This window comes from Copadichromis virginalis, linkage group LG19, assembly GCF_057382275.1.
Source record: "Copadichromis virginalis isolate Kocher_CV1m ecotype Utaka linkage group LG19, C_Virginalis_male_GT1.1, whole genome shotgun sequence".
NCBI lineage: Eukaryota > Metazoa > Chordata > Actinopteri > Cichliformes > Cichlidae > Copadichromis > Copadichromis virginalis.
In genome coordinates, this window is record NC_140636.1 from 30186679 (window position 1) to 30212110 (window position 25432).

The window sequence follows — 25432 nt, forward strand, 5'->3', positions numbered from 1 at the left end:
GCTGCCATCTTCTGTTTCAGTCCGTTATTACACTCTTAAATCCTGCCACTTATTCCTGCGTCTTTTGTGATCTTACAAAGCATCAAACGACGTGTCGACTATTAAATCAGTCGTCGACGATTTTGATAGTCGACGTAATCGTGACTAGTCGACTAATCGTGGCAGCCCTAGTCAGGAAGGGCATCGGGTGTAGAAATCTGGCAAATCGAACATGCCGAGCTACCCACTGAGGCGACCCCTTGTGAGTAAGGGAGCAGCCGAAAGTATCTTTATGATACGTTTAACACATCAGTGTTGCTGGAAAAAACAGCATTTTGACATCATGACCTCTTCACACTTACAGCTCCATCGGTTCTCCCGACAGTCAGACCCGCCTCATCATGAAAACAGCACACAGAGGCTACACTGCAAACCACCAAGTACAGCTATTTTCGACTTATGCCTGATTTCCCCCACACAGAAGACTCTAGTAACACTGACACACTCACACACTCCAACCACAACAGTGAGTCAGCGGACTCGCAGACCTACAGACAAACATCTCTGTCAGCAAACACAAACAGCACCTCGCAGAGGACACTGGGAGAATTCTCCATCCACCTGGGTCACTTTCCATTTGTCCCGTCGACTGTCTGTCTTTCTGCCCGTCTCTCACTTCCCTGCGTCTGTTCTCACGCTTTGCTGTTGTAGAAACCGCGCTGGTTATGAGGAAGGAGACGAGATCTGATGACTAATCTGCGCTTTTGTTGTTCAGCAAAACTGAAGAGTGATTTTGCTGACGTCTGTGATGTTTTCATTCTTTCCCGCTGTCTTTTTTTAATGTGCTACGTTACATAACATGTTGTCATCGCGCTTCATTTAGGAAGTTTATTTTAAGCATATAAACAGCACAGGAAGGTAAAAAGCAATATACTAGACCATAGTTTTATATAGAGATATTTTCTATCCTTTGCTTAAACCCTAACTATATATGTATATGTGTGTGTGTGTGTGTGTGTGTGTGTGTGTGTGTGTGTGTGTGTGTGTGTGCGTGTGTGTGTGTGTGTGTGTGTGTGTGTGTGTGTGTCCCAGGCCTCTGGTAGAGGACCTGAGCTTGAAGGGTAAAGATTGCCCGAAGGGTGAGTGTGGAATTTTTTTATATAGGCCTTATGTACAATATAGCAGAGTGAAGATGATAAAAAATATATATGTATCAGTCCCACTTAGACATTTGGCCTTTTGTTTTAATATTCTAGGGAAATACCACTGACAGAGCTCTTAGTGCATACTGAATAACCATGCATTAGATTTGAGCGTTCATGTTATCTTAGACTCACATTTAAAAACATTGTTGTGATGCTGCCAGACCAGGTGTTTGTGTAAGGCAAGAGGCAGAGAAGCAACAGAAGGGTAGGGTAGGGAAGGCAGAATGGATGTAGACATCGGCAGTATCATTTTCTGTGCTGGTAGGAAACTAGATCTGCATATTGGCAGGGTTGAGCGATCCTGGGTCTGAGCAGTGGGCTCAGGTGTGCCTGTTCCCCCCACTCTGGGCACTGGGCAGGCGGCATTCACATTTGCCTGAAACCCTAGATAAGTGCTCGAGCTCAGGTGTCAGCTAAAGGTTAGTGCTGTGTCCGTTAGGGTGACGTAGAACAAAGGACATGCTCCTGGCTTGGGTGTCTGGTTACCATGTAGCCAAGATGACATGACTGTGAGATAAGATTAGATGCAAAATAAAAAAGGTCTTGCAATGGAATGTAGGGGCTCCCAATTTACTTACCGAGGACAAAGGGTTCGGAAACGGCATCATGCAGTGACTGGTCTTTGTTATTGAAGGTTCTTGTGGAACATAATTTTCTTGTCAGAATTTCCAATTAGATTTCCTGTCTCAGAAAAATGGCTGTGAGAATGCAAGGGACTGAAAAAGCAACATCAAGCCAATTACTAAGGAAAAACACAGCAAGAGTTTTACATACCCTGCAGTCTATGGCGTATACACTGCACTGTGAAAGCTAAGGGCAAAAACTAATAATATTAAGTATAGAGCTGTGTGTTTATCCATATGCGGCACATAGATTAATAGATTATGCATTCAATTGTATATCATAAAATAAACACACTTATGAGTCTCAGTTTCTAAAAACAAGTACACTTTTCTTTTTGTGCAATTTTGCTTTTAGTTTGCTTTTAGTTAGATAACAAATCCCAGCAACAGTGGCCTCAAGGGAACTTATATTGTAAGGTAAAGACCCTACAATAGGAAAAAGAAAACCTCAACAATCAAACAACGCCCTTTGAGGAAGAACTTGGTGACAGAGGGAAGGAAGAACTCCCTGTTAACAGGAAGAAGCTTCCGGTAGAACCAGGCTCAAGGAGGATCAGCCATCTGCTGAGACCAGTAAATCAAACACTGTGGAGTTTTGGGACTTTCGGTGTCTTAATATAAGGAATTTGACATGTCATTGTAAACTGTTAGGCCATGAAAGTTTCTCTCCTGTTTCAGAGCAATTCATAAGGAATTAAAAGTACATTGGTAGATATGTGATGCATCTAGGGTCATGCTTTTACCATTTTGAATCACTGTCCATAATATTTCTGCAACAAAACATGGTGATGTAACTGTGCAGCATGCTCTTGCCTTTGTTTCTGTACTGCTTAATCATCACTAGAGATGCTGTATCACCACAGAGTAATGCACTGATTGCCACCAGAGATGTTGAAAGAGGGTAAAATGCAAGAGTGAGCAGTAGGAAGTGAGAGTGGTGAGCTCATTTGTCTGTACTCTGCGGCCTGAGTTAAGGACTGTTGGTGTGGCATCTTTTAGCCACCTTATGTAATGTTGTGTAACTCTCTGGATTATCGTCACCTTAAAAGCGTACGGATCTGCGTGCGAGCCAGCTAGAAATTTCATGCGTGTGCTTGTATCACCATCTGTGTGTTCTGCCTAAATGGAGCTGAAGAGGAAAAGCTCCAGCTTCGATAAAAAATCGGTTTTAAAAAAAACCGTAATGACCACGTTGGCGGTAATAGGATTAATGAGTCTCCCTGTGCTATAAACTGATTTTTAACTCCCTGTCGTGGACACGTTGTGCCCTTGGCAGTGGCAGCATAGCAGTGCAGCGTTGGGCCCTGTCAATTCAGCTCATTGCTCAAGGTATTTATTCACCTGTATAACACTTGGCCCATTCACATGCCTTCCCAGTGTTTTCAGAGCCGTCACAATGAAGACAAAGCTGTTAATCACAGATTGTTCTCACTGTTTTGTAATACTAAGGATTTGCTGCTATGCTAATGTTAATGGCTGATTTGAGGAAAGCTGTGATTCCCTATGTTGGTACAGGTCACTGCACACACACAAACACACACACGCACAATCTTTATCCGGAGTTTATCCAGTGATACTGAGTCAGATTTTTTTCTCTCTGACACATTACCTAATCCTAAGTAGTCACAAGCTAACAGTAGCTTACAATGTTTTATATTGTAAGCTAAAACACTAACCCCTAACCTCCAGGCTGAATGTAGCCATAACAGCCAACAGAAACCACTGAGCACCTATAATTTGTATGTGGCATGTTACAAGCGTATTGTAAAATACTCAAGTACTTTATGTTTCAGTTCAGGGCTTTTATGTTGGTTTTTGGAAACTCTCTGGTGTTTATTTATTTAGGACCGTGCATGTTAATGAACATAAATGTAAAATAAATTACATGAATGTAAACATGCCAGATTATAGCCAAGGGCTAATTTCCATCTGTTGTCCATAAAACATTAAAAAATAGACATAATAATTCATAAAAAATTCATAATTCATTTATAATAAAAACTCCATCACCAAACTCACACATATCATTCTATTCCCAAATAAAACATTAAAACTATACAACTTATACATGATCACACACTTGATTTGTCCATAACCAGTTTTTAACCTGTGCCTTAAACAAGTTGAATGTCGAGCATTCTCTAATGGATCGGGGAAGACTGATCCACAGATGGCCACCCTGGACAGAAAGGACGTTCTGCCCAAATGCTGTCCGTCTGTGGGGAATAAACAAGTCTCCTCGGGTTGTAGCTCGATTGGTCCTGTCTGAGCTTTCTTTATGCCTAATGAACTGCTTTAGTGGTGGTGGAGCAAGGGAGTGTAAGACTTTATATATTAAACACACTCTTTTAAGTTTCACTAAGTTATTGAAGTTCAGTAATTTATGTTATGTGTTGGATTTTGGCTCTTTTGGGGGAGCACTAGTTTGCACACCTCTCAATCAAGCATGTAAAACAATACTAGACAGAAAATGAATTGATGTTGATCGCATTGCTCATAAATATTTAAACAGTTAATATATGAAGTATTTCTTTATGCAGTTTATTGAACTATTTATGCCAATGAAGCCGTGTTGAGCTGAACTTCAATTCAATTCAATTTTATTTGTACACAACTCAACAACAGTCGCCTCGAAGCACTTTATATTGTAAGGTAGACCCTACAATAATACATACAGAGAAAAACCCAATAATCATATGACCCCCTATGAGCAAGCGCTTTGGCGACAGTGGGAAGGAAAAACTCCCTTTTAACAGGAAGTAACCTCCGGCAGAACCAGGCTCAGGGAGGGGCGGGGCCATCTGCCGTGACCGGTTGGGGTGAGAGAAGGAAGACAGTAACTTACATATACATATATATATATATGTGTGTGTGTGCATATTTTTATCTATCTATCTGTATATATATAGATATCTATATGTATATGAGCGTGTCTGGACATAAAGGTTTTTTTTTTTTTTTGCTTCTGTAAGGCTTCTTGTTTCTGTTTGTAGTTTGCTTATAGGATTAATGGATCAAGCTTGAGTAAGTAGTCTCTGGTAAGAGTAAAACAGAGGTAGCATTTTTACAAAATGCAGTCTCAAAACCCACTGGCTAACATCTGAAGCTTTTAAAAATGTCTCTTCCATTGTAAACAAAGATCAGGAAACCGTGGCGAATGATTTTTGCTGTATACAATGGAAGCTGCAAATGTTGGCAGTTATCCCCACAGGTAAAGTCATCAGATAATAGCAGATGGGTTCCCAGATTGCCAGTTAACTAAATTTCTCAAAGAAGCTGGAAAAAAAGTGGTGGTAAAATTTAGCGGATATGTACAATTAGAATCTACGTTTAATAAAGTCACTTCCAAGCCATTTGAGTTATTGACTTTCAGTTTTTTAAACAAACAGATAAACTATTATGTAGTTTACAGATGTTTAATTGAAGTTAGAAGATTTTCAAAGTCCTGCCTTTACTTTAATACTAATGTGAAGATGGCTAGAACAATTATCAGTAATCTGAGATGGGGAAAAAAGGGGACTAACGAGGTGTAATAAATAATTTCCCTTTATTTAGACACTATATGAGGAGTAGATAATGGATGTTAGTGGTCATGCACAATAAATGAAACTTAAAAACCTAGAAAACTCAAGAAATCCTCTTTGTAATTTGAGTTTTTATTTTATTTTATTTTTTTACTGTGATTTCTCTAAAATCCGCCACTTGAAGGGTCTTCTATATTTTAAATATAATACATATTCAACTGGAAAGCTATTAGAGAAAGTATACTGGAACAGAAATGCATGCAGGTACAGTTATTTTTCGTCCAGCGCCGTCTGTTATCTCTCCAATCAGATCTTCCTACCTTGTTCGTCCTCATTACATTGGTTCCAGTTTGGTCCTTTAGGGAGGACAGTAATTAAAATCGATTGTCTACACACTTAAGAAATGAATTTTCTTAATTATTCCAGCATTATCTATATTTAGTGTAACACCATCCCCCACTCACCCAGAAGCTCTGTGGCCTAGTTTGTTGATTTTCACCCAAATCCAATTCAAGCGTGAGGGTCTGGATTAGACTGTGTTAAAGCTCGGCACGTGTCGCAGAGAAAGCTGAGTAATTCCCCAAAGGAAGGGGAAAAAAACAAAACCCTTCTTCACGTCCCAATTAGGTTTGGTTAATCTTTTCATTTTGATCCAAAACGCCAAATGGTGTAATTCAACATGGAACTGAACAAGCTTGTGGATTACAGTCATGGATTGTGCTCTGAGTGCCAGGGTGATTGAAATACTGTACAGGATTAAATGGGAAACCAGATAAAAATGGAGCATTGTGGCCCAGTCAGTCAATTTAAATCAAGGAAATCTCAGATAAACTTGTTGGAAATGGGGCGCGTGGGCCTGCTAATGTGTATTTTTAACATTGTGAAAGGGTGAATTTGAACTGAAACGACATTTTTCATCTAAATCTAAAGTTGTCTAAGGCTAGGGTTAAATTTAACCAAATCCTCTTTCATTGTAGTTTTTATTATTATGTGTTAGTTTAATTTGCCCTCCAACCAGGGTTGTTATAGTTATGCTGCTCTATTATTTTCTCGACCATTATTGTCTATCTGAAGAATCCTGAGAAACGGTTTCTGGCCAAGCATCAATCCAAATAACCCTTAATTTAAATGCTGTTATTGTAATTTTATTTGTCTACTATTAAAGGTCCAAAATTGCTACAGACGAATATCAAATGCCTTTTCTGCGTTACCTATTATTTTGAAAATAATTAATTATATTTGTGCGTGCGTGATGCATTTTCAGGCATCATCAAAGAAATAATGGAACATGTAGCTGTGTTGCAGATGATGCTACTCGCTGGTTCCCGGCAGTGACAGGAAACTAACAGCTAAATAAATGGACCTTATGTAACTCTATAAACACAATGAGCTGACAAACACAACAATAAAAAGTGACAGCGTGTAGGCGCTTTTGTGAAAACATCGCAATTTGAACACAGCTTGCTGAGAATACATTCCAGTATTTGTCCAGTGTGTCTGAAATCGTTTATCCGTCAGTAAGAACAGGAAGAACCTGCAGGTCTGCTGAGCGTTAGTGCTGTTTACATATTAAAGAAACTTAATCTCCCTTTTACATAAGACGGGAAAACACTTCAAGTCACAGTCATCTGATACTTGACCAGTTCATTAGGTAGAGAAGGTGTGAAGTAGATCCTGTGGGGGTTTTTTTCTCTAACCAGCTTCCTGTTTCTCTCAGCACTGCTCTTTAAATCACTACTTTCTTTTGTTCTGCCACCGAAAACCATGTTGACATTTCCCAGTAAACTTGCACACCTTATCCCTATGCTGTCTGATCTTTTTTTGAGCTTGCTGCTGTGAGCATGCACACAGTTATGTCCTTTTGCCACTGCGATGACAGCCTTCCCTTTACAGTCAGGAGCATAACTACCCTATTAACCCAAGGGGGAAGCTTCTGAAAGGAAGGCCCTGGAGAAACTGCAAGAGAGGTTGCAGCTTACTAGCAAGCTTAGTGTCTTTTTATGTTGGTGTCTTTTGTGCTAGTTTGCAGTTGTGCCTGCCTCTTTGTTGGATCTCCTGTATGTATCTTCCCCCCTCCACAGACAGTTCCTGAACTGCAGCTTTTGATTGCAGATCTTTTTATGTGGACGCTAATTATGGTTAATATTACGTAATGCAAGAATGTAATCATATGTAAAAGCTAATTTCCATTTTCCCACTTTATACTAGTAGAAGCATTCAAGAGGACCTTTTCAAGTGTATTTTTAAGGGCCGTCTTGCTGCTGGAAGCATGAAATCATTTATATGTATGAGGAAATAAAATTCAGATTAAAATAATATCTATAGCTTTTTAGTGAAAACAAGTAAAAACTAAGATCATGCAATTATACAATAAAATACTGACTTGCAAATAAATCTGCGAGTTGTCCAGCACGCTTGCATGCACACGTGGAGGTCGTAAAGATGGCAATTGTTCTGTCAAAAATGTTGAAATAAAGGCACTATTAAGTTAAGAGGTTGCCATCATTAAAAATGCCTAACCTGATAATGACCTTCAAAATGAAGTCCATGAAGACTGTGCTATAACACAATTATAAAAAATGTTCATAAATTCACAGAAAATTTTGATTATTTTATTTTTTACTGTGGAATTACTGTAAATAATCACTATTATTTAATTATTTTTTGTGTAGTGCGAATGGCAATTGGGGGATGGAGGCCTCTTTCAATAGGAAAAGCTGTAAAACATGAAAATACAGTTAAAAGGTAAAAATCTGTGCAGTCCTTCCAATTTTCAAAGTTGTCCAGTGGGCCTGTTTGGAGTCCTTGCAGGGCCGGTTCTGGTCTGTGGGCCTTATGTTTGACACCCCTGGCCTAAAGATTAAAAAAGAAAATACAAATAAATGCAAACAAACTAAGAGCCAAACGGAAAATACTTGACAAATAAGTTCAGAAATCATAACTCAGGGTCCAAAAAACGAGGACCATGACAGATTCAGCTTGAATGTTGTGACAGAGTAGCTCTGTTACGCAACAACTGGGCAGAAGCAAAATCAAAGACAGGAAAGTAAGGGAATCTGGCTCGTGGAGCTATAGCTCGGGTGTTACACAAAGGTGACATGGAGAAATGTGCGGTCTACACCAAAGACTCTACACACACTGGAATTCTCCCGTGAGCAACAGCCTTATTATAAACAGCAGCAAATTTTATGTTCTGAAGCAATTCGGTATCCAGCTTGTTCTTATTTTCAGGTTTGTTTGTTTTTTGGAGGTGTGAAGGTTGTTTTTTTTTTAATCTTCTGTGTTGAGAATGAAAAACAGGACGTGCTGTTCGCTTCTTCTCCCTCACCTGTTGTCCTTCGGGCTCTCACAGGACACAGAGTACTGGTAGGATTTTGTGCGGTTAAAAGCGGTCGTCCTTCAGCTGTGCTTAGAGACGAATGGCGCTGCCCAATTATTTTATTATGCAGACTTCCCTGTGCGTGAGTGTATAGTAGGCGTATTGTATTTGTGTGGGTACCTACAGCTGTGGAAACACAGTGAAGAATCATGAACGCTTTGTCTACATCACCCACAGACTTGCTCAATTGCTCTCTGTATCTCTCTCACAAACACACACTACACAAGGGAACAAAGGGAGTAGGTCACCACAGGGAACATTGCGATGGCAGATGAGCAGGGCACTTTTCAGCCACATGTAACTCAACAACCCCTCTCTTCTTCCTCGTTTCCCCTCGTCTTCCTCCTCTCATTCCTTTAACATGTTTGCGCATAGAGGCCACATAAATTAGTGATCAGCACGCTCACTTGTTACGCACCAATCAGTCGTGGGTTTATCAGCGCTGGCATATGGTGGTGTAAAACAAACATTGCCTGCTATTATGGAACATGATCTCAGAGCTTTCCCACGTCTTTGCACATGCCAAAATATCAATTTGGGTTAAGGAAGTCACCACTGTGTGTGTGGGTGTGTGTGTGTGTGCCTCTGTGTATGTAAATGATAATCTTATCAGTTTTACACATGGAGTTTTGATGATATCTGAGTCATAGAAGCTGGCCAAGGCTCATGGAAAATTCACAGTGTGAATAAGGGCTGAGGCGGGCTCTACAGAGAGGTTCAACAAGTGTCTTTGTTGTTATACTCAAGTCACGATTACACCAAAATCAGGAGCAACTGTAACAAACAATGGAAATGTAAAATGCTCTGAAATGTAAATCAAGATCTTGCAATACAAATGCTACCAACCTCCCACCCCCAGTTTACTCATAACCAACAAACGTGTCTCTTATGATAAACACCAACTGTGACTCATGAGTCTGTCTTCAGTCAATTTCCTTTAGCTATATGACGCTTGAAAGCTTTTTTAAGGTGACTGCTTCAGTCTTTTCATTTTAGTCACTGCATCGTTAATATCTTAATTTAGTGCGAGCATGCTCACCAGCATCTTTTCCTTTTTAGCTCAGATAAACCAAATGTACTATACAAATGTACAAATGTACTGTAGCTAGGAAATTGTACTGAACAAATGCTTCCCTCAAGCATTCGCCTTGAGGTAAGAAAAAACTTCAAGTGAATGCTAATTTTGTTTTACACCTGCTGAATGTGTAAGCAGCTGTTTCCTAACATGCTTTCCATAGTGTAGGCTGTAAACAGTTTAGTAACAAGTGAGGTTTGAAGCTTTTTTTGCTCGTCTAAAGTGACCACAAAAGCCTGTCCATGTGGATTTGTTCCATTGTTCATTTATTAAATATAAAATTCAAATTTAAAACAAAATCTGTCGTGCTCACATGCAAATATTAAGGAACCTGAAAACAACATTTAACAAATTGAAAGGTGAGACCATTTAGGCCTCAGTCATACAGCCCTAGAGGCCGATCAGTGACCCAGTAGCAACTGGTTGCTAAGGAATTCAACTCAGTTCACTTCAATTTTGCCATCTATAATCCAGTGTTGAGATCCCCTCCCAGAAGCCTTGACGCCCACTCACAGCCTGGGACATTTGACCTCAGTAAATCACATGATAGGGTGGGGCTAGGTTTCACAATGGGTTCACCTGAAACCTTGGCTGATTGTGACCCACACCCATTTTCACACCTGGGGTTCGCGTGATTAATCAGAGGATCAATAGGGGGGTCCATGACCCTCTTGGTGACACTCCACTAGGGTTTAAAATCTGGGACTCTCTACCAGTTGCTTTTAGAACTGAAGAAGCTTCTCGGATGAAAGCTGAAACATCTTTAAGAAATCTTTTCTTTTAAAGCTCTTTAGGCTCTTTAGGCTACGATGACCTGGAGGACTGAGAACCTTCACAGACAACTCAATTCAGTTTTATTTATATAGCGCCAAATCACAACATTTGCGTCAAGCCTCTTTATGTTGTAAGGTAAAGACCCTACGATGCAAAACAGAAAACACCTTAACAAAAACCTTAACAATTATATGACCCCCTATGAGCAAGCACTTTGGTGACAGTGGGAAGGAAAAACTCCCTTTTAACAGGACGAAACCTTCAGCAGGACCAGACTCAGGGAGGGCAATACGTGGTTGGGGGTGAAGGAAGCAAGACAGGACAAAGACATGACGTGGAAGAGAGCCAGAGTTTAATAATAACTAATAATTAAGTGCAGACAGGTGTATAAACACAACTGAAGAAGAAACACACAATGCATCAACCCCCAACACCGTAGACTTATTGCAGAATACTATGCAAAGTATGGGCAACTGCAGCAATCTGATAGCATCCAGAGCTATCACTAGGAGGGTTTTATGCCTCTTTGCCTGCATCATTCATGAGAAATTCAGGGAAAACACATTTTTCCCTAGGCCTCTGTAATTAGGTTTTAGTATTTCACTTATGTAAAACTGAGTGGCTCACAAGAGACAGATGGATTTATAAATCTCTGTTATTAGGATTACTATGTACCCTCTCTAATGCAATATGTAATATGAGAAGTAACATCTTGACATGTTGCTTCTCCTGCTATTTATGCACAACTTTGAGCGTAGAGCATTCATATTAAATCAACATACCTAACTCCCAGCTCTCCCATTATATTTAGCGATAAGCATGCTCTTCAATCTCCTCTGGCTTTGAGGGATTTTTGCATTTTAATTGCTAAGTTTCACTTAAAAGGAGTCAAGATATTCACACATTCCTAACTTGACCTCTTTTCCTAGCGTCTTAAGTACGCACCTTGTATGGTGAAGTCCAAATCTGACTAAAAATGGTATCACATGGCCTGTAGGTGAAGTCACTTCTGATGTTAAGCCAGCTACCCAGAGGGGTTCAGCAACAGAAGACCTGATGCACTTACATGGGGAGAAGACGTGAAAATAAAACAAGAGGGGAAAGGGGGGAAGATTAGGAGTAAAAGCGCTAATCTTCTTTTTTATTTTCCTCCAAATTGTTTGACCACCGTGAACAGCACACTGCAGCATGATGGCAGCTGACAGCTTGCTGAATCATTTAGAGCTGTGCATGTGTCAGATAGTGTCATTATGTGATTTCTCTACAGAAAGGCCCATATTATAAAGCATATATATTTACTGTGTCAACAAAAAACCAAGGCACTGAGATATAGCAGCTATATATTAATACAAATGCACGATGGCTTTACTGATCATTATTAAGTGTTTACTTTACTGTGAACTGATTAGTCACTTAGTAATTAATCGATCATTTAGGTAGAAATGCCAATGATTTGAGTCAGTCTAAGGAGCTTGGAAAGAAAAGCGTCTGGACTTGTTTAAGTTGCTTGGAGACGTTTCACCTCTCATCCGAGAAGCTTCTTCAGTTCTAAGGGTCAAATGGTGGAGAGTCCCAGATTTAAACCCAGTGGGAGTTTCCCCTCAAAGAGGGACAAAGGACCCCCTGGCGATCCTCTACCTAATCAGGATCGCCTTAGACTACGATGACCTGGATGACTGAGAACCTTCACAGACAATGATTTGAGTCAGTTTCAGCATCTTGATCCAGATGTTCAGATGTTTGTGTCTTGCGTTATAGTAAAAAGATATTTTATTTAAAAACAGCTTTTTAGACGGAAAAAACTGAATAAAAATGAATGAAAACAGTTCTTTTTTATATGAATATGGACATTTTAGCATGTCAGTGCAGTGTTTGCAGCTTGACTTTAATTTATGATACCCAGACTTTTATGTGTTGCTCGTAGTTTGATTACATACAGTGTGAAAGTGTTAAGATTTTTGCATTAAATGTCAAACAAGGCCAGATGAATATGTGCCAGATTCTGGCAAGTGTTCTCCAATAAGACACAGGGCTGAAACGACACGCAGAGAGAGCCCAGAACTCATCCCGGTGTGCTGAGTGTGCAGATTATAGGTGTATCCTGTCACTTAGGTGTCACTAATGTACAGAGGCAGATCTCACAGCCGACATGCTGCCTGTATTCCTTCAGGTAACGCTCACCTTTTCCATCCTGGTGATAGCTGCTGTGTCAGCTCAACAAAGAAAGTGCTATGGGACTATTTTAGTTTCTAGCTTCCACTGACAGAAGAAAAATTCAGCTCAGATAAAAATCTGTCAGACAATAACAGAAATGGGCGCTGACTTGAGACCAGCGTTTAAAAGTAGACATTGGCACCACTGATTGCAAACACGTGGCTCTTAAGACACTTGATTAAAGTAAAAGCAAACGGCCATATCCACATACTTAACTATGGCTTTGCATTAACTTTAACTCTTTAAGTATTAAGTAGAAATGTTTTTGTAATGGCCGCTTTACCCAAGTTGAGCACAAGAACTACATTAAAGATGTAAAGGCCCTGTGAACCTGTACTGGCAGAAGACCACATTCAGTTGATCATCCTTCTTCCTTCTCAAAAGAGGGTCTAGTTTGATAGTCATTAATGGAAGGATTCAAAGAGTAGCACTACTGATTATTCAGAAACGAGCTCCCCTGGTGGCCTCTTACTTTCTTTTTTTTTGCCCTCCTGCTGAGCTGCTTGATTGAGTTTACAGTTGAGGAGGCCAATTTGGTGAGGCCTGATGGGGGGGATAAGAAGCAGAAAATTACATAAGGATTAAAAACGAAAAGAGAGACAACAGCAGAGAAGAGTGCTGGAAAATGACAGAGCTGGACGCAGAGCACTTAGTCACACGAGTTTCTCGCGTAGTGTTCTCAAATATCTTATTTTGTTGTATTTGAGATATTTGATGTTATCTAGCTTTTGAGAAAATAGTGCTCAGAGAACATAGTTCATCTTGAGTAATTGCACACAAAAGAAATAGAGAACAATAAACAACAGTTTTTAATCCAATTTTGACAATCATTAAGTGAAAGATGATGACGCTGACTCAGAAGATTTGCCTCTAGTCAAGCATATCGCTGTGTAAATACTATTGCCGTGGTTTGTCAGTGAATAAATGTTAACTAAGAAAACATTGTTTTAAGTGTTTATGGAAAAAATGTGACTTGTTTAGTCTATTTGGGTTTTTAAATGGTTGCTGTATTTCACAGTATCAGCAGGTTAACATGCTCAACAATAGCCTCGATCTCTCATCAGACTTGTACATTTTTACCTTTTTTGTCTTGTGCAGGAGAGGTTCGAGGCATTGTTTAGGATCTACGATGAACAGGCGACTTTCCAAATGTTCAAAAGCTTCCGGAGAGTCCGGATCAACTTCAGCACCCCAGAGGCAGCAGCCCGCGCACGCATTGAGCTACATGAGTCCGAGTTCAACGGCAAGAAGCTTAAACTCTACTTTGCTCAAGTAAGTGTCAGCTGAGGGGTCTGGGAAAGGGCAGGAAGGGGGCCTGGGAGATGGAGGATCTGAGGCAAAGCACTGCTTATTTACATAGAGAGTTAGGGCACAGTGCATTGTGTGTGCACAGCAACACACAGAAAAACAAACTCGGAGAAAGAGCATGGTACACAATCTCCTCCCAAATTCTTTCAATTTCTCTTTTTAATCCATCTTTTAGTGTTGTTTGCATCTCTGAGCCACACCTGACTGCTTCCTGAACCTATGAGCCTTCCTGTCAAAACTCATCTGTTACATTATTGAGCACAAGAACACAGTTCTTGATTCCCCACCCACCCACTACACTGTAGCTGTGTGAACAAGTGTGTCTCTATGCAGTTGTGGGGAAGAGAGAGGTTGAAGGATGAATTTTACAGGTTACATACTGTATAAATTGTATTTCAATCACATTTAAATAGCTATAAATTAATGTGTAGCAAGTCCAAAACACCCAGTTTAGCTCAGTTTTAGTCAAGATTCCATCAAAGTTGTGCTTCCTGAAAAAAATACAAGTCACTGCGACTCCAACTGAAACTCCCCTTATCGCGAATACATCATCAGTCATGACCCCTGCTGCACCTTTTAGTACTTTGATGTAAGAGGATTAAGGATTTTACAGCTTGACAGATGCCACATGTAGGTATTGTAATTACAGCAATTGGCAGCTATCAAAATGCTGAAATCCATTCATTGGAAAAAGCCTGTTATTTGAGACTTGAAGACAGAGCTTCTGACTGAAACTTCAGTTTATCCTGTGCATATAACCAGGGGACAATGAGACTTGTGTATGAATTAAGAGAACAGTCGTTTCATCAGCTATCATCTTCTCTCCAATAGATCCAGAATGGTGACGAGGACATTGATAAGTCATATTTGGCCCCTCCCCAGCCAGTCAAACAGTTTCTGATCTCGCCCCCTGCCTCGCCGCCTGTGGGCTGGAGCCAGAGCGATGACGCCACGCCCGTCATCAACTACGACCTGCTGTGCGCCGTAGCCAAGCTCGGACCCGGTCAGTACTCAACTTCAACACGCTCGTGCTCTGTGTTGGTACTCGGTGCCTACAACAGGCGTAACACAGGGAAAATGGTGTGCAACAAATGTATGAAAAAATCTCCTTTGAATCATTCGTCTCTGAACAGTAAGGCCGAAAAAAAGCAGGAAATTATTTCATGCACCTCAGGGGGGCGATGTGGAAAGGATATTTATCTGGGAAGCAATCATGACAAAAGGAAATGGAACATTTTTGAATTATAACTCTTTTAATCTTGACTTTTACTGCGGCGCGTTAGTCACTTCTGAATAGCATCTGAAGTACTTGTTCAGAAGTACATTTAAAGAATGCTGTGCCATTTAAAAATCTGTCTTTCTTAGTGATCTCAGCGAAGAACTTCCTGCTGCTGTGGTTTTTTGCAGAGAAGCATAAAAAAAGGAAACGCCAGACTGAATCCCACGAATCAAATCCATTGTTCGAGCTATGATACATCAGCATCAAGGGTCATTGTCAGTACATATACAATGAAAGAAGCAGTGGATTCAAATGATTTTGCATAACATACACTGACTAATGAGTAAACCCCTTCATAGAAACCATAAGTGGATTTTTGGAGGTGGTGAACGTCTGTGTGTATTTTTTTTCTATCTGCAGTATTAAACTAGGATTAGAAAGTCCTGCAGGGACGATTTATTTCAATTCATCATTACTTATTTCAGGGATTTAGGAGGAGTCATTAAGGGAGGATGGTAAACCAATGGCAATAGTTTATAGAATCTGCCCGAGTGAATCTGCTCTGCTTTCCATTTAGTCGAGCCAAGTTAACATTCATCAATGCCACCCAGGAAAAACAAAACATCCAGTGTGGAAATAGTTGTAGCAGCTAATCTTACAATCACGTTCCTCCCCACCTCAAGAACAATGCTGTTTCATTCTTTCCATGTCTATGCAGATCAACAATTGCATCCTTGTTATTCTAAGTTTAAACAGAGTTCTAGAGGCTCTCAGAACTAAAGTTAGCTCAGTTAAACTGGCAATAGACTACTTGAGTGTTGGCATGCATGCCCAGCCTGCACGGAGCTGCCACAAATGCTAAATACCTTCCCGTTTTAAACCATCCACTCGTATCAGACGAATATGTCGGAAGATTTTATTTCTTACACACACATAGTGTAAATGATAGCAATTGGATATCGTTCAGGTCTCACTTTGCCCTGGAGATTTTGTACCTGGTTGCATATAGAGTGGCATGGCAATATGAAAGCTAATGAGGAACCAGTCTAAATGAGGCAGCACAAACCACCACAGTTAGACTGGCAAGTAAACACCTGCACCTCTGTCTGCCTTGTCAGCAAGATATCAGATCGCCGCAGCCTTTAGAAAATGTCACCTAACACGCACAAGAAGGTGTGCCATTTCCACAGCGTCTTTCCATGCTTGCATATGTGGATGTGATCATGCTGATGAAGTGGAAAAAACAACCCGAGCGCCATTTATTATCACCAAAACTGATGATTAAACTCGCCACGTCCTCGCACGCACAATTACACACACACAGTCCAGTTCGGAGGACCATTTTGACATGTTCTGCTTTTACCATAGCAACACGAGGCTTCAAGAAACTGCTTTGTTCTGCGCGTCACATCCTGCCATCCAACATCAGATTAGCTCAGGGCTGCAGCACAGCACGCTGACTCCCTCTGTCAACTCCCCGTGGTAACAGCAGAACTATATTCGGTGTCCCTCCCTTGTGTTTGGCACCACGGCGAAAAGCGACAAGACCAATTTCCTCCTGTCTGCCAGCTGTCTGATCTCCATGGCGACTGTGATACAATCTCACAAGAGTCCGTTTTCAATCAGAGTCCGCTGAGTTTGGCATCCAGACAAATGGCAAGAGTATTCCGGGGAATAGTTGTCTCTTGAACACGTATCCTGATTTGTTCCTTAACCAAAAGGAAAAACAGCTGTCACCATATAATAGATGCCGTACATATTTCAAACATAAAGTATATTTAGTTAGTCAACCATATTAGTGCAAAATTAGTGCTACTCTAGACAGAAGGAGGAGTGTTTTTCGTCTCCTTATCATTCATGGGGGATGTATTCAAATCCCTTCAGTAAAATCAGAGGCACTATAAGAGAGAGACAATTAAATGTGGAACTGAAATTTATGGGAAGGTTTTGGAATGGCAAAGACAAATGTAGAAATACAATTTCCAGAGGCAAAAGCTGTTACATAAGTGTTACTACTTATATAAATTAGATCATATCTGGTGGTTTTATACATGCACTCTTAATGGTATGGTGTCCATTGGTATAATGAATAATGCTTCAAAATAACTGGGCAGTATACTGCCTCCAGGCATTTGAAATGGTCAATAATATTGACTTACTTTTAGACTTAAGGTTGTAAAGTTCTAATATTACTCAAAGAGAGCAAAACATACAGCAGTTTCCTCTGGAATGTACACTACATTAAATGATTAACTTGCATGAAGCCTCTTCTACTGAGCAATGTGTTAGTCCAGTTCTCAGTACTCTGAGTTTTGCCAGTCTCTCTTTACCACAGTAGTGGTTTTGCTTTCATATTTAATCCGTAAATGTCCAATTACCCTTTTTTTAGTTTATTTAATTGAAAAAAAGAATGATGTACTGTGTGTGTATATATGTAGATTGATAGGTAGATATAATGATTAGTTTGCATGTAATCTTCCAACAAACTCATTCTCATAAACTTAGAATTAATTAATCAATTAAAATACGTAGGTGCTGCTGCCAGTTTGTGGAAGTCGCCATGTTTCCCTGCCATCTTGAATACAGTGGCCGAGACGGACATCGCTGTTCTGCCTAATTGTGTTAAGTTTGTTGATACAGACCCGCCACATATGTATTAGATGAGAAGATGAGAACGCATAAGAAAATTGTAATTCATGCTTATTTATTCCTAATATACTCAAAATTGACAAGAGCCAGCTAAACAGCTATGGATGGTTATAAGCCAACATTATACCAGCTAATGTTAGGTTCAGGTGTCCAGGAAATCACATTTTCCCTAAGCATAAACAGTTTGATTATATTCTCACATTGTACGAGAGTTGATTCGCCAAGTGTCCAGCAACTTAAAAGTTTCAATAACACTAGTTAAAAACAGCAGCCTCTGATGACAGAAAATTTCAGGATATTCTCAATAACTCCGCTCAGTATCATCAAGATGGATCAGACTTCTTTAACAAGCTTACAGCCGCCTCCAGAAGTAAACATCGACACATACAGACAGCTGAGATGAACAGCTGACTAACGGCCTGCTAAGAAAACAGCAGATTGTGGAATGTATCTGGTCTGGAGTTATTTTGTTATCTGAGTACACTAAATACAGATGAATGGCAACCAGTTTTATAGGTGACTCGAGTGTAGAAGCATAAAATATCGCACATAAAATATGAAATATGATTGTCCTACAGTGGCCAGGATTATGCACTGCCGCAATTTGCTGACATCTAGTGGTGATATTTTACAGACTGTAACTTAATGGCTCTTCTCTCTTTCCATCCCCTCAGGTGAAAAGTATGAACTCCATGCAGGAACAGAGTCCACCCCCAGCGTGGTGGTCCACGTGTGCGAGAGCGAAACAGAGGAGGACGAGGCAGCGCGGCCAAAGCAGCAGATTGTCCAGACCAGACGTCCCGACGGACCCCCAAAGGTCTTCAACTAGAGAGGCCTCCCTTCCAACACCAGTGGGGCCAAGACCGCCACTTAAGCCCACAACACACCTGCCCTCTCTCTCTCGTCTCTGCACTCACAGAGAGCGTCGATGCCCCTCATTTCAGTTCAACTAAAGCAAAAAAAAAACAAAACAAAAAACAACAAACATTGCTCGAAGACGGTGTTTGTGGGGAGCGTGGCGATGGAATGAGGTGGCTTGAAGGGGATGGATGAGAATCACACACACACACTCATCACATTCTGTGGACAGCCTGGGGGAGCGGTAGGCATGCTTGCCTCCACCCCACTAATCTCCCCTCGTTTTCGGCAAGAGGGGTGGAAATACCTGTCCCTACGCAGGCACCTGTCACTTATCGCACACACTCAGCTCTCATTGCTAGTCCTGCTCAGTAGCTTGCTAGTCAGTTAGGTTGTTAGCTGTACCTCTCCCTTCGTCTCATAGTCATATGTAATAATCGAAGATCTTTGGTTGAGGACATGTGATACTTAAGCAAAGATATTTTTCTTTTCTTTCTGTTTTTTTAAACAATAAATTGTGTTTTTAGGTTATACATATGTATTATAAATGTCTATTTTTTTCCTCCTTTTTCATATCTGCTGGTTCGCAGTTTCCGCTCTCATTAAGACTGACTGTGTGATGTTTCCGCTCTTGTCTGCATGTATATACTGTATTACAAAAAATACCTACAGAAACACAAATACTAACAAGCTATATCAAGAAAAAGGAACCTATTTAACATCACACACAGCACGAAGCGCCATATGTGACTAACAAAGTTGTGGTGGTTGTCTGACTTTTTTTTCTTTTTTCTTTTTTTTTTGATTTTGCTTTTTGTCCTTTTTTATTTGGAGAGGTGTTTTTTTGCTGTACTACTAGATGTGTATACTTACTACGTATTTGATACCCCAAAACTTTTTGCATGCTAAGTTACTTCTGTAGATGAAGAGCTGAGGTGTATTTTTTTTCTTAATTGATGTTCGTGACTATGACAGAGGTACGGGTTGATGCTTTTGACGCAAGTGCATATTTGCGCACAGGGTTGAAAGTATGTGAAACGGGGGGGTAGAAAAATAAAAGCTGAATGAGTTTTTGAAAGCTTGACAGTTCAGTCTTTGACTCGACGGCAAATTTGCATGTGTCACTTTTTTGCGATTTGACAGGTCAAACCCCCTTATTTCTTCAAAGGGGTGTCGGGACGGGGTTTGTTTTTCTGTTTTTTTCTGATTCTGTTTGTTGTAATTCACAACTTAAATGTGTGTCAGGTTTCCTCCGAAACCTTCTACTGCTTGTTTTGCACTGAGAATCTCTCGATATCTCCGAGCAATTGTGGGACTCTTGATCGTCTCCTGCTGCGCACCAGAGTACTGCGCTGCGTCTGGCTGTAAATAGCTTAGCGGAAAAAAATTTGTTGAAATAGTTCCTTTAGATATTGCAGTTTACCTGAAAGCATTTTGCTGAGAAAAGGGAAAATTAATCACGCCACATGAGATACACCAACCAAAGCATCGACTCATCTCCTAACGTAAAATGATTTCTTTCTTACTCAGAGACTCTGATCTGTATTTCTAAACACAAGGATATCATGTTTCCCCCGACCCACTTGCAGTAGTTTGTATTGAATTAGCGCTCATTTTATAAAAACATACATTCCTTAATCTACAGCTCACCTTTATTTTGTTCCAATAAAATCAAATCAGACCAGTGTGTTTCACCTCCACTGAATGAAACATTTCAGCGCTTTAAAAGCCACACAAAGGAGGCGAGTCTGAACCTCATTTGTGTCATCAGACAGCATGAAATCTAAAAGTACTTTTTGCTATGTAACAATATTAGTAAGCAAACTACAAGTCTGTGTGCATGTGAGCACTTTACTGTCAGTGTGCTGTTATTTCCTTCACATAAAAGTCTTTTTTTAAAGACAAAGTAGGAAGCACATTGTATGTCTTCAGTTTTATTTCTAGTGTTGTTTGTTTTATCTCAAGCTAAACACCTGGTTAGCCTTTTCACCAGCATATTGCAGTGAGTGAAACACTCCACTTCCTTTTTGCTCGTGTGAACCTTTCAGGCCTTTTTTGGATCTGTGGAAGTGCGTTTCTGAAAAGCGGTGTGGACATGCAGTGCAGTTTTAGGTTTGAGAGAGAGAGAAAAAAAAGAAACGAGGCAGGATGACAGTGCAGAACAAAATCACTATCTTTGTTTTTGTGTTTGTCCACAAGAAACATTCATTTTATCTTCACAGGATATGAAATGGTTCTTTGAAATGCACCGTGTTGGCAGAGTGCACTTTTATTGGCACTACGGTTAAGCTGTCGCAGTTATCTAAGCAGACGGCAGACTGGTGGAGCTGCTGTGATGGATGATATTGTAGAGGAAGCAGCGGAGCAGAAAGAAGGACACAAGGAAAGATTTTTTATCTCTTTTGTCATGGTGTTTTAACAAACTGGTGCATTTGGTCACAGTTGAAAAGAAAATTTATATTTATGTACATATGCCAAGTGTTTTTTCTGTTGCTGAGGCCAGTCCCGGTGTGCAGTTTGTTATGGCTTCTCTTGGCAATGTTGTAAATGGAAACAAAAAAAGACAAAAATGTATAACAATAAGTTCCGAAGATGCTCGATCAAAACCGACAGTCATCTTGTTGTGTTCAACATGGACTCTGTTTGAATGTTTCTTTTATTTCTGGGGAACGTCTACTAAAAAGCTCAATTATACCGTTTGTCACTGTTGTACTGTTTCCGTTGAAACCTGAATATTGTGTCTTGTATCGTAGGAATCGAGAAAACAACGTAGCAAAACGAGCAATAATTTATAGTTCTATAATACCAGTATGTGTATTTTCATGTTCTGTACTTATTTCTCAGAGATGGTCTCTGTCTCTTACAGTATCCGCTTCGATTTGTGTAGTATAATAGTCATTTGTTTCACATAGAAAAAAAAATACATAAAGACTTATTCTTAAAATCTATGTTTAGTGTTGTTTATTTCAGGTGTGTCTTTGCTCGAGGGGCTACACTTGGGATGCAAACACAGAAACAGAATCTCATTCCAAAAAATTAGATAGTTATAGTTGTGCAGAAAGTGAGCTATGTACAGTGTATGTACTGGGCTACACCTCTCAATCTTTGAATCCAGTCTTTTCCAGTCATATTATCGTAAATATGAAGCTTAGCCGTGCGGTCTGCCTTTACAAACATCTGTAAAAGAATACGTTTTTCTAAAGAACTCATGGAATTCATGAGTCCTACTGTAATAGGATGCCACTGTCACAACACGTCACATCATGAGTTTTTATTCCCTCCCAGATGTAAGTGGTATAATTGTGCAATGGAAACCAGAAGGTGGCAGAACACGTAAAGTTACAGAGCAGCTTAAAAGCATTGCCAATGCTCTGCTGACTCAGTAACTCGAGAGTTTCAAACCTCGGGCGTTTCTGTGGCTAAGCAGCTCCTGTAAATGTGTAGTTGTTCTGGTACTTGTGTCCATAAAGTGTGTGTTGTGCCAGACATACACCTGAGTAAAATCTAGTCTCCCAGTTTGTGGCTTTCATAAGTTTTCATTACTTTCACAGAATTCAGCATTAATTTACCAAATGCAAGATCTTTAAAACATTTCCTGATTTTGTTCTTCTTGATCATAACTGAAGGCTTATTTTATTTTACCAAGACCAGCTGTTGGTTCTTCAATAGATTAAATTTATGTGACAGAATAAATCTTATTACTTAGTATTTAAGTACAGTTTTGTTTTTAATACCAAAAACTAGAAAATCATTTGCAAATAACTACTTTTTTGAAATAGGAAATAAACTGTAAGAACTTGGCATTTTTTCATGTAGAGGAAAGGTTTTTTCTTTTTGCCTGTATGAGCAGCAGATTCTAAAGTGAGAAGAGAGAGACCATCTTGAATTCTCAGCCCACATGATCTCTGCTACACATAAGTTCAGCATTAACAGCTTGCATGCTTGTGACACAATTACATTGTTGTAGTTCCTACACAAGACCACATTTGGTATAATGGGGGGCAGTAACTGACCTTTTTGCTATCAAAATGTCTTTAACTTGTGTTTATAAAAAGTCAGCATGCTAAGTTGCTTTGTTTCAATGCACTGTATGCTAGCATGCTGACTGTAGCACTTAGCACATGACACCTGTCCAGTCATGTGACTGCAACAATGAGGGCAAACAGGCAACAAATGCTGGCCCACACTGGCCAATCCACAGAACTGCAGAACAGACCTGTTTGTTTCCAGCAGTTTCTTTTCTATTTTGCAAATTCACACTGGCATGTTTCAGATCACAGAAGAAGTTGCAATATTAGACAAAGATAACCAGCTACCTTGAGTTAATACAAAATGCAGTTTTGATTACTTCATTTATTAAGATAAAAGATCCATCCAAACCTACCTGCCCTGTGTGAAAAAGGAACGTGCACCATTTGTTAAATAATGAGTTAATGGTGATTAACCAAATCTCACTTCAGTTTCACTGACCACACCCAGGCTTCATTACTGCTAAACCAGATGAATCATGAAATCGGTTAAATAGAACCAGTCTGACAAAGTGAAGTAGACTAAAATACCTCAAAAGCAACACTTCATGTAACAATTTGAAGAAACAGCTGAGAAAACAAGTCACTGAAATCTATCATTGTTGAAATGGTTACAAAACCATTTCTAAGGCTTTGGGACTCCAGTGTATTACAGTGAGAGACATTATTTACAGATAGAGAGAACTTGGAGCAGTGGTGAACCTTCCCAGGAATGGCCAGCCTACCAAAATTACTCCAAGAGCACATCAGTGACTCATCTAGGAGTTCACTAAAGAACCCAGAACAATATCTAAAGAACTGCAGGCCTCCCTTGCCTAAATTAGGGCCAGTGTTCATGATTCATGATAAGAAGGAGACAAAAATGTGATCCAGGAGAGAGTTCAAAGAAGAAAACCACTGATGACACAAATGAGTCTCTCACATTTATTAAAAAAGCATCTTAATGATCCCCAAGAATTTGGTGAAAAATATTCTGATTTAAAACCAACACAATATTTCATAAAAAAGAACATCATACCAACAGTCAAACATAGTGGTTGTAGAGTGATGGTCTGCTTTGCTGCTTCAGGACCTGGATGACTTCCTGTAATTGACAGAAACATGAGTTCCGCGTTCTACCAGAAAATCCTGATGAAGCAAGTCCAGCTATCAGTTCATCCACTGAAGGTCAAGCACATGTGGTTTATGATCAAAACACACCAGTCGACTTCTAAACAGCTAAAAAAAAAAGAAAAAATCAAGGTTTTGAAGTGACCTTAAATGTAACATGTTTCTCCTCTAAATTAAAACGTGGCATGGCTAAATTCAAACAATTCCACAAAGAATAGTGAGCCTTAATTCCTCCACAGCGATGTGAAAGACTAATTACTAGTTATCACAAACACTGAATTGCAGTTCTTGCTGCCAAGGCTGGCAAAACCAGTTATTAGGCTTACTTTTTCACACAGGGCCAGGTAGGTTTGGATATGTTTTTGTTCTTTAATAAATGGAAAGGTTATTTAAAGACTGCATTTTGTATTTACTAGAGTTATCTTTGTCTAATGTATCTGTCACACAACAAAAATCAGGAAGGGGACTTTATTACTTTTTCATTATGCTGTATATATTGTTGGGATTCCTGCATTTACATCACCACCAAGAAAAAACAGGTTTAAAAACCCTGTCCTTCACAAACGCAAGCGTAATAAATTATTTCTTGTCAAAACTAATCAGCAAACTTTAGCTAAATACCAAAATAGACGGTTATTTATGTGTCATTCTGGGATAGCGGTGCCAAAGCAGACATAAAATCTAGTTAAAGTTATTTTGATGTCAGGTGAAACATTTTGAGTTTCAAATGACCTACCACTGAAAACCTGGGTTGCAAAGATTGGTGGGGTTAGGCCAATCCACGTTTTTGGTTGGATCAGGAGTTTGCATGGAGGTCAACAGTCTGTGGAACAAACTGAGTGGCCAGTAATCCGTGGATTTCAACAGCTTCTCTGCACATCTGTCAAACGTTACAATAACTGTATGAAAGAGAGAGAAAGCCTTGTTTCATCCTTCAAGTGAGCCTTTAGAAAAATAGCTTCTCGCCATTAAACTGAGAATAAGCCCTGATCATTACAGTATCACATAAATTTTAGTTAATGGCGATTTTACTAGTGTTACATTCCCGTATGCTCAGATTCTTTTGAGTGGCTCTTTGATACAAATGAAGCAGATCAAGTTGTACCAAAAAAAACTTTTATTATTGTGCTGAGTATCAGTGCATATTTCCAACAGGTGAGTTGCGGTTAACACTGTGTGACCAATGTGCACGCATTGTGACCCTAATTATTTTCTGTAGTCACAATTTAACCACAATTTCCTGACTCCTATGCAGGTTATCTGCCGAAAGCTGTCAGAGAGAGCCGCAGTGTTTTCACTAACTTATTTTGAAAGCGCAGCAGACTAGTTGCCTAACTTTATCACTCATACAATCATTCACTCAAACAAGGACAAGCAGCTGTGTTTACATGGCCCTGCAGTGGTCCAACCAGAAAGAAAGAATGGCTCTGGCAAAGGAATGGAGCCACGAGATCCATTCATTCAAAGAGGTATAATTGCCGCCATTA

The 25432-nt window shown here is 39.8% G+C and overlaps 1 protein-coding gene across 3 annotated transcripts in view; it reads left to right on the forward strand.

Annotated features, from left to right (window-relative positions):
- rcan3 (regulator of calcineurin 3) overlaps positions 1 to 21755 on the forward strand; it is a 46184-nt gene extending 24429 nt beyond the window's left edge. For all 3 annotated transcript variants that reach the window (XM_085441368.1, XM_085441369.1, XM_085441370.1), the window contains 3 exons: positions 13872 to 14045; positions 14913 to 15084; positions 18624 to 21755. In XM_085441368.1, coding sequence (XP_085297494.1) covers positions 13872 to 14045; positions 14913 to 15084; positions 18624 to 18778 — 501 coding nt within the window. In that variant the 3' untranslated portion in view covers positions 18779 to 21755. The remainder of the gene's footprint in view (positions 1 to 13871; positions 14046 to 14912; positions 15085 to 18623) is intronic.
- Positions 21756 to 25432: the final 3677 nt, after the last annotated feature.